The sequence below is a fragment of the Halichondria panicea genome, chromosome 3 (genome assembly GCF_963675165.1).
Source record: "Halichondria panicea chromosome 3, odHalPani1.1, whole genome shotgun sequence".
Classification (NCBI taxonomy): domain Eukaryota; kingdom Metazoa; phylum Porifera; class Demospongiae; order Suberitida; family Halichondriidae; genus Halichondria; species Halichondria panicea.
In genome coordinates this window covers 4,986,426-4,995,677 of record NC_087379.1, presented here as the reverse complement: position 1 = coordinate 4,995,677, position 9,252 = coordinate 4,986,426, and the positions used below count along the sequence as shown (strand labels likewise).

At 40.4% G+C, this 9,252-nt stretch overlaps 1 protein-coding gene across 2 annotated transcripts; it reads left to right on the top strand.

Moving 5' to 3' along the window:
* Positions 1 to 1,707: 1,707 nt before the first annotated feature.
* Positions 1,708 to 6,165, top strand: LOC135333675 (tolloid-like protein 1). 2 transcript variants are annotated; one of them, XM_064528685.1, is made up of 9 exons: positions 1,708 to 1,928; positions 1,981 to 2,139; positions 2,285 to 2,399; positions 2,496 to 2,896; positions 2,962 to 3,181; positions 3,508 to 3,737; positions 3,963 to 4,082; positions 4,216 to 4,350; positions 4,680 to 6,165. In XM_064528685.1, exons 1-9 carry the CDS (start codon positions 1,790 to 1,792, stop codon positions 5,705 to 5,707), a joined length of 2,547 nt encoding a protein of 848 aa, XP_064384755.1. In that variant the 5' UTR covers positions 1,708 to 1,789; the 3' UTR covers positions 5,708 to 6,165. The 2 variants fall into 2 exon arrangements, with proteins under 2 accessions (XP_064384755.1, XP_064384756.1); XM_064528686.1 differs by having other exon boundaries at positions 1,786 to 1,928; positions 2,311 to 2,399.
* The last annotated feature ends 3,087 nt before the right edge of the window (positions 6,166 to 9,252 follow it).

The window sequence follows — 9,252 nt, the reverse complement described above, 5'->3', positions numbered from 1 at the left end:
TCACCAACATAACCAGACAGCATGTTTTTTTGTTCAATGTGTGTGGCTGGGCTTTATAGACAGTATATGTTCATTTGCTCAATGCACGTGTATTAATAAATTATGTAGACAAGTATAATTAAACCATAATTAATTTGATGTGATGATGTTGATATCATACTCTTTTCTTTTAACAATTCTCATTGTAATGCTCCATCTCCATTTAATTTGTTGTTGTGCGAGCCTCTGGGGCTCCGTTCATGCATGTATTCACCTTTTTGCCTCACTTCACTTTGCCTGTCAGTTGATGTTTTTGTAAGAATTTGGTTAAGTTTACACTGTGAAGTCAATTTGTCTGTAACAACTATGCTGTAACCGCTATTTTTTGCCTATAGCTAGGAGCCTGTTAGCTAATTTGTCTAGCCTGTCTAGAATTCCTCTTCACCTAGATAAGAGCTCAACACAGTAACTATGACTGTGTTTTATATTGAAAATTAATATTTGTCAGAAACAATACGATTAATACGAGACACCAACTCGTGGACCTCTGTGTAAGGGATTCAGGATTGAGTACATATGACATGCAGTCTGACCATACACTCCCTCACCCAAAACTATACCAACTACAGTAGCCACGACAACACCACGTCCAACTCCCCCATCCATCACCTGGCAAATTACAGTTGCCACGACAACACCACATCAAACCACTAGACCCATGCACCTCTCGTCCTACTACCGTACCTTCCTCTCACTACACCTCCACTTCCAAGTAACCGTAACGTACAAACCAAAGTGGTATACCAATCTCCTAATTGGCCTAAAAGATATTGACCGGAATAGTTTATTCGCGTCACAGCAGTAAATCTGTCAGAGCAGCATGGAAGTGTGAAATTGCAATTGACAACTGATGAATGGTCACAATAGTTTTCGGCACACTGATCTACTTCCTGTTAAAACAGGATGAGGGGTCGAGGGTGTCATTATCCTTATTTTGATTCAATGCTGGATGTACGTGTAGCCTCGAAACCAGGCCGTATTATGTATTTTAATCGGCCTGGATTCGAGGCTAGATACAGTGTTACGTAGCAATTCATTTCATTATTTTGGTGACCCTATGTACTACCGTATAGCTATATATAGCGCGAAATGTTCGAGGCGCTTAATTTTCGCTGATTTTGTGGGTAGCAATCCTACGTGAAAATAAAATTATTCTTTAATTAAAACTGGCATAACGTACAAAGAGATTAAAGGCGTGGCTTCCGGTAAGCAGTCATTCTACGAACATTGTGTGCAATGTAGAGGAAGTGCCTCGAAAATTTCGCGCTATACGGTATTAGTTTTGACATCATAAACAGCATATAATTTATACACATGCACAAATTAACACATGGCTTCATTTTGGCAAGATCAGCAATACTGCGTGAAAGAGGTGGCATCAGGCAGGGGAGGAGACGAGAAAAACCTAATAGACCTATGCTCAGCTAAAATCGGAGTAGTGTTCACCTTTCAGATTTAAGTTCTTATAGGTATGCTAAACTGCTGTGTTCTCCAAATTAGGTAATGCATAATGACAAAACATGCATAGATACTTAAAAAGGAGATGGCTATTATCATGTTAGTGTAGGCTTCATAGCAACTCTTCCTGTGTCTAAGGTCACCAGTGTCAGATCTCAAGACTGCGTGGGCAGCAGGAAACTTAGAAACCACAAACTTCCAATACCAGGATTACCATCCTATAAAATAACTCAGGTTAGTAGTCAACCAATAACCAGAAAGCTGAACTACTAACTCACTACAGACAAACAGAATGCTACAGCAAATCTTCATAACTCTTCTGCTCATATTTCACCTGGCATCTTCCACTCATGAGAAATCAACAGACAAGAATGTAGAAGAGGTCAAAGATGAGTTTAATGGACATTTCTCAGACCCTTCAGCCAAAGCAGGTTTGTTATTGTATCAATGTTATGGTACAGTATCTATAAAATTAATTTGCAGCCATGATAAAGCACATTGGAGACATGGCATTCATCAAAGTTCCTCACGGCAAGAATCAGTCCACAGATCAGACAAGAACTAGGAGAAATGCAATACGTTATTCCAGCGCTCTATGGCCGAATGCACAAGTACCATACACCATTTCTCCTGACTTTAGTGGTAAGAGCAAGATGATATGTGATAGACTGGTAGTTACCATACGCGACTTAGATTACAAATGGGGTGTCTCTAAAGATGTATTAATTTGATTAGTTTGCTTTGTGTCTAACAAAAGCTCACACAGCTGTTCTTTCTTAACATTCAGAAAATGATAGGGAAGTAATCCTGCAGGCAATGAGGCACTGGGAAGACAGAACTTGTCTTCGATTTTTTCCTCGCACAACAGAACGCTACTTCATCTATATCCTTTCAGGAGATGGGTAAGTTTGTCTCATTATAGAATTGTGTTTATGATAATTTGAATATTGAAAGACAAACTGCATGTTCATAACACCATTTTATTTACATGTATCTAGGTGCTATTCTTATGTTGGACGTCTGCATCGCAATTATCAACCTCAAGGTGTCTCTCTGGGTCCGGGATGTGTGTATTTGAGAACAGCTATTCATGAGATAGGACATGCAATAGGATTTTATCATGAGCACACTCGGCATGACCGGGATCAGTACGTAAACGTAATCACAAATAACATCCGTAATGGACAAGCAGGCAATTTTGCGAAAGCTAGACCTGGTCAAACACTTACATTAGGTTATGGCTATGACTATGCCAGCATTATGCACTACACTGGTACTTCGTTTGCAAAGTCCCGTAGCAATCCGACTATTGTAGCGAAAGACGAAGGAATTGTGTTCGGCTCTGCACAAGAACTAAGCCCTTTGGATATCCTTAAAGCAAATGCCCTTTATCGATGTGGTGAGTGTCCTGCCTGCATAGTACTAGTAAGTGTAAGTGTAATATATTTTATACTATAATATTAGGTTCTACAAGGCCCCCAATTAGCACCTACCCACAAAGTACTAAAGCCCTGACCCTTCCGGACGGAATCACATGCGGTGGAGTCATGGAAGGTAAAAGTGGAACATTCTACTCGCCGAGTTATCCCAACCATATTGTGAATCAGAGGTGTGCATGGGTGATTCGGGTCCCTGAAGGATACAGAGTTCGCCTGAGTTTTCCAGGACTCCGCCTAGAGCAGAGGTAACTTCGCTGCCAGAAAACTATTAATCGTTACTGTGTATAATATACACTCATAGATTCCATTGTCTGTACGCCCTTTACTTTTGATTGACATAGCAGACACCTTAATGTATGTTTGTGGTTTGGCAAACTACTACAATCTAGTGTTTCAGTTCTAGAATGGATAGTTACCTTAATGTTAACTATTATAGACGGGTAGTAATTTTGGCGTTTTCAGATTTTTCTCTGTTATTTTGGCGGATTTGTAGCAGTACAAAATATTTGTCAAAACATGTACAAGTATGAGTTGTTCTCAGACTCTTATCAGATACACTCTCCAATTACAGTGCTGGGTGCATTAAAGACTATGTCCAAGTATTTACTGGACGATCTATAAACCCCGAGGATGGTGAATATCTTTCAAGAAATGCTAGAGATGGCAAATTTTGCAGCTCTAGCCAGATATACACCTCAAACTATGTGTATGACAACACAGCAACTGTCTACTACCACACTGATAGTAGCAACACAGGACCTGGTACACCGCGGGGACTTCGGGTGGACTTCTCAACAATTGGTAGGTACTTTAATTGGCTAGCGGTTTACACAATTTGACTGTACGTAGATATGTAGAACATAAATTTACCATCCTATATATAGCACGGAGTGAAGTGCATTCTACAATCAGAATTCGAAACTACAATAATTATTTAGACTGGCCTGCATGGTCATAATTATACTCTCTATAGTTATGATGTATACATTATTTTAACCTACTATGCATGTGCATAATTGACTACAGACATCAATGAGTGTGGTGGCCAATCAAACAGATGTCACACATGCACAAATCTTGACGGATCGTACCGCTGTGAATGTAAAAATGGATACTATCACTCTCCAGCAGCAAGTACTTGCTTTGGTAAGTGAATAATGCAGCTCTAATGTTTTCAGAGGCTATAATAATAGCATTTAACTCGAATTGCCTACCTCAACACATGCATAAGCACTAACTGTGAGTGTCATCATCTACACAAACACTTGTTTTCGTGCAGATTTCAATGAGTGTGCATACGATAATGGAGGATGTGATCATATTTGTGACAACACTGGAGGCTCTTATATATGCAAATGTAATCCTGGCTACTACCTACAAGCAGATGGTCTGAGCTGCACAACAACACCTACTGGTAAGTCACCACAAATCATTACTATGTGAGCTAGGGACATTACTAAATATGTGCATGTTTTCAGATCGTGTGGGGCACTAAAACAATTTCCCATGCATATGAGTGTGGGTGTGTGTGGGATAGTGGGAACACATAAGTTATACAATGATCTGTTTAGCATATGTTGGCGGTAAACAAATGAGATCCCACATTTGATCATTCGTTCATGTTTCGCAGAAATTATTTTTATACACATAATACCAGCTATACAGATGCCTTAGAAAAATCATTTCTATCCTTTTATAATTATGATCTAATAATTATGATCTAATACATTACTTCATATACAGCCTCACCAACTGTTGCTCCCCCTACTACTCCAACTACTGTCCCTCCACCCACAACCAGAACGACCACAATTTCCACGACAACACCGACCACACAGCCCCCCACACCTGCTAGTATATGTGGGCCAAGTCTTTTCACAGGTGCCTCTGGAAGCTTCCAAACACCTGCCTGGCCCGCGACCTACCCCTTAAATTTTAACTGTGAATGGAACATCCAAGCTCCTTCTCCAGGATGCAATGTTTGCCTCACATTTGATGATTTAGCTTTTGGGATAGCTGGAAAAACAACTGAAAACTGTCCCAAAGATTATTTGAAGATCCACGATACTACCGGCTTAATTCGCACCATTTGTGACCTTGGTAGACCTTCTCTCATCACTGCAATTGGCAATACCAGACTATACTTCTTTGCTGGACCATATCATGGACCAAAACGTACGGGATTCAGGATTGAGTACACGATAGTCTGTCCAACCACTCCCTCGCCCATCACCAGGCCAACTACAGTAGCCACGACATCACCAGATCCAACCACTCCCCCGCCCACCACCAGGCCAACTACTAGACCCACCACTCGTTCTACCACGACTACACCTCCAACCACCCTCGCTCCCACTACGCTACCACCACCTACTCCGAATTGCCCTGTTTTACCATCCAACCCTCAAGGAACGTTCAGTTGTGGTGGATTCTTCCAGATAGGTCAAAGTTTCGGACCTACTAATCTGCCCTTTGGCCCTTTCCTTGGCACCACAAAGCCTGAATGCAATTGGATAATTTTCGGTGTTGGACCATTCCAAGTCGTGTTCAATTATTTCGATATTCCCAGCAGTAGGCAATGTTCGTCTAATTCTGTTTCGGTGCACAATGGATTTGGAACTGGTTCAAATTCTCCATTGATTGAGAAGATGTGTGGGGAGAAGTGTGGCGAGTACACAGTCACAGGGACAGGAAATATTATGACCGTGACTCTGCGGGTGTCTTCCCCAGGATCGTTCAGAGGATTCTATGCACAATTTAAACAAATTTAAGTGATAAACCAACATTTATATAAATCATAATTATTTCACATAATATATTTTGATCGTCACTTTATTCTAATCACTGAAAGCCATATATTTTGCTGTGAATCATAGCGTGTTCGTTATTATTATTACATTGGAAAAACTAAATCACCAACATAACCAGACAGCATGTTTTGTTGTTCAATGTGTGTGGCTGGGCTTTATAGACAGTATATGTTCATTTGCTCAATGCACGTGTATTAATAAATTATGTAGACAAAGTAGAATTAAACCATAATTAATTTGATGTGATGATGTTGATATCATACTCTTTTCTTTTAACAATTCTCATTGTAATGCCATTTAATTTGTTGTTGTGTGAGCCTCTGGGGCTCCGTTCCATGCATGTATTCACCTTTTTGCCTCACTTCACTTTGCCTGTCAGTTGATGTTTTTGTCTCGATCTAAGAATTTGGTTAAGTTTACACTGTGAAGTCAATTTGTCTGTAACAACTATGCTGTAACCGCTATTTTTTTGCCTATAGCTAGGAGCCTGTTAGCTAATTTTTCTAGCCTGTCTAGAATTCCTTTTCACCTAGATAAGAGCTCAACACAGTAACTATGACTGTGTTTTATATTGAAAATTAATATTTGCCGGTCAGAAACAATACGATCGTACGATTAATACGAGACACCAACTCGTGGACCTCTTTGTAAGGGATTCAGGATTGAGTACATATGACAATCACATGCAGTCTGACCATACACTCCCTCACCCAAAACTATACCAACTACAGTAGCCACGACAACACCACGTCCAACTACTCCCCCATCCATCACCTGGCAAACTACAGTTGCCACGACAACACCACATCCAACCACTAGACTCATGCACCTCTCGTCCTACTACCGTACCTTCCTCTCACTACACCTCCACTTCCAAGTAACCGTAACGTACAAACCAAAGTGGTATACCAATCTCCTAATTGGCCTAAAAGATATTGACCGGAATGGTTTATTCGCGTCACAGCAGTAAATCTACCTATAAATTTGTCAGAGCAGCATGGAAGTGTGAAATTGCAATTGAATTAACACAACTGATGAATGGTCACAATAGTTCTCGGCACACTGATCCACTTCCTGTTAAAACAGGATGAGGGGTCGAGGGCGTCATTATCCTTATTTTGATTCAATGCTGGATGTACGTGTAGCCTCGAAACCAGGCCGTATATGTATTTTAATCGGCCTGGATTCGAGGCTAGATACAGTGTTACGTAGCAAGTCATTTCATTATTTTGGTACTACCGTATAGCTATATATAGCGCGAAATTTTCGAGGTGCTTAATTTTCGCTGATTTTGTGGGTTAGCAATCCTACATGAAAATAAAATTATTCTTTAATTAGAAAATTAGAATTATCTGGCATAACGTACAAAGAGATTAAAGGCGTGGCTTCCGGTAAGCAGTCATTCTACGAACATTGTGTGCAATGTAGAGGAAGTGCCTCGAAAATTTCGCGCTATACGGTATTAGTTTTGACATCATAAACAGCATATAATTTATACACATGCACAAATTAACACATGGCTTCATTTTGGCAAGATCAGCAATACTGCGTGAAAGAGGTGGCATCAGAGGGGAGGAGACAAGAAAACCTAATAGACCTATGCTCAGCTAAAATCGGATTAGTGTTCACCTTTCAGATTTATATTGTTCTATAGGTATGCTAAACTGCTGTGTTCTCCAAATTAGGTAATGCATAATGACAAAACATGCATAGATACTTAAAAAGGAGATGGCTATTATCATGTTAGTGTAGGTTTCATAGCAACTCTTCCTGTGTCTAAGGTCACCAGTGTCAGATCTCAAGAATGCGTGGGCAGCTGGAAACTTTAGAAACCACAAACTGGCAATACCAGGATTACTATACTATCCTATAAAATAACTCAGCGTACCACAGATGAGAGGCACAGACAAAAGCACGATAGTTTGTATATAGTCCATTTTCACACTGTCAGTGTGACTGGGAGATGAGTAGTCAGGTTAGTAGTCAACCAATAACCAGAAAGCTGAACTACTAACTCACTACAGACAAACAGAATGCTACAGCAAATCTTCATAACTCTTCTGCTCATATTTCACCTGGCATCTTCCACTCATGAGAAATCAACAGACAAGAATGTAGAGGAGGTCAAAGATGAGTTTAATGGACATTTCTCAGACCCTTCAGCCAAAGCAGGTTTGTGGTTGTATCAATGTCATAGTACAGTATCTATAAAATTAATCTGCAGCCATGATAAAGCACATTGGAGACATGGCATTCATCGAAGTTCCTCACGGCAAGAATCAGTCCACAGATCAGACAAAAACTAGGAGAAATGCGATACTTCATTCCAGCGCTCTATGGCCGGATGCACGAGTACCATACACCATTTCTTCAGACTTTAGTGGTAAGATGATATGTGATAGACTGGTAGTTACCAGACGTGACTTAGATTACAAATGTGGTGTCTCTAAACAGGGGCGGATCCAGGGCGTAGTTTTGAGGGGCTGAAGCCCCCCCTTTTGAAAAACTACCTATGTATTTCTAGTCTGAGGTTACAACAATTTTGCCACCAACCTTGTTATTTATGCATCTGCATGTAAACTCACTGACTTAAGAGATGCTAGACAACAGCCAAGTCTAGCTACTAAGAGTATAAAGGATGTAGGCTAGCTATAGACATACTGCACAGGGGCGGATCCAGAGGTAGTTCGTTGGGTTCGTACGAACTACCCTTCCAGCTTGTATATATTAGCTAGCTAGCTAACTGTACTGTCGTGACAAAGTCGTACAAAGTACGTCCTCTCTGCTTAATAAAAGGGTGGGGCTGGTTCTCTTTGCATAATAAAAGGGTGGGGCGGGTTCTCTCTACATGTACATAACAAGAGGGTGGGGCTGGCTACTGCAGCCATATTTTTTTTTTTTTTATTTTTTTTATTAAACAAATTTATGCATACAGCAAAGGTAACAGAAAATAGCAGAATAGTAGCTAATTCAAATCAGTTACCTAACAAAAACAATACACAACAACCGACATGTACACTTAATTAATCTACAGTAACTTATTTTTGCAAGTGATATGCCAACTGTGTCAAAACCTAAACTATTCCAGGCTGTAATAGTATCTGCGAAGAAGGGAAATTTGAAGTTATTAGATGTCGCAAATGGGACCGAAAGCTGTGTAGTGTTCAGATGTCTTAATTGGTAAGGCTGGACTTTAATGGTGAACGGAAGATTCGGATAGGTTATGTCCCCTGATATGATCTTGAAGAGTAGGCAGAGTCTGACTATGCTCCGACGCATAGCTAGCGTTTTTATGTTGCACATGGTTAGCAGTGTCTCATAATTCTCATCCCATTTCTTTGTGCACACTTTGAGGGCAAACTTCTGGGTGTCCTCCAGTAACTTGATGTCCTTAGCCAAGTGGGGACTCCAGACAGCAGAGGCGTATTCTAAGTGAGGTCTAATTAGTGATTTGTATAAGTTTGAGGTAGAGTCAGGTTTCGAGTATTTGTAAAAGCTCCTGTGGA

Excerpts from the sequence above, each read along its gene's own strand:
- LOC135333675 (XM_064528685.1), top strand. The coding sequence starts at position 1,790 with ATGCTACAGCAAATCTTCATAACTCTTCTGCTCATATTTCACCTGGCA. Across the intron at positions 3,182-3,507 it reads GGACTCCGCCTAGAGCAGAG|TGCTGGGTGCATTAAAGACT; the intron begins GTAACTTCGCTG and ends CTCCAATTACAG. Across the intron at positions 3,738-3,962 it reads GGTGGACTTCTCAACAATTG|ACATCAATGAGTGTGGTGGC; the intron begins GTAGGTACTTTA and ends AATTGACTACAG.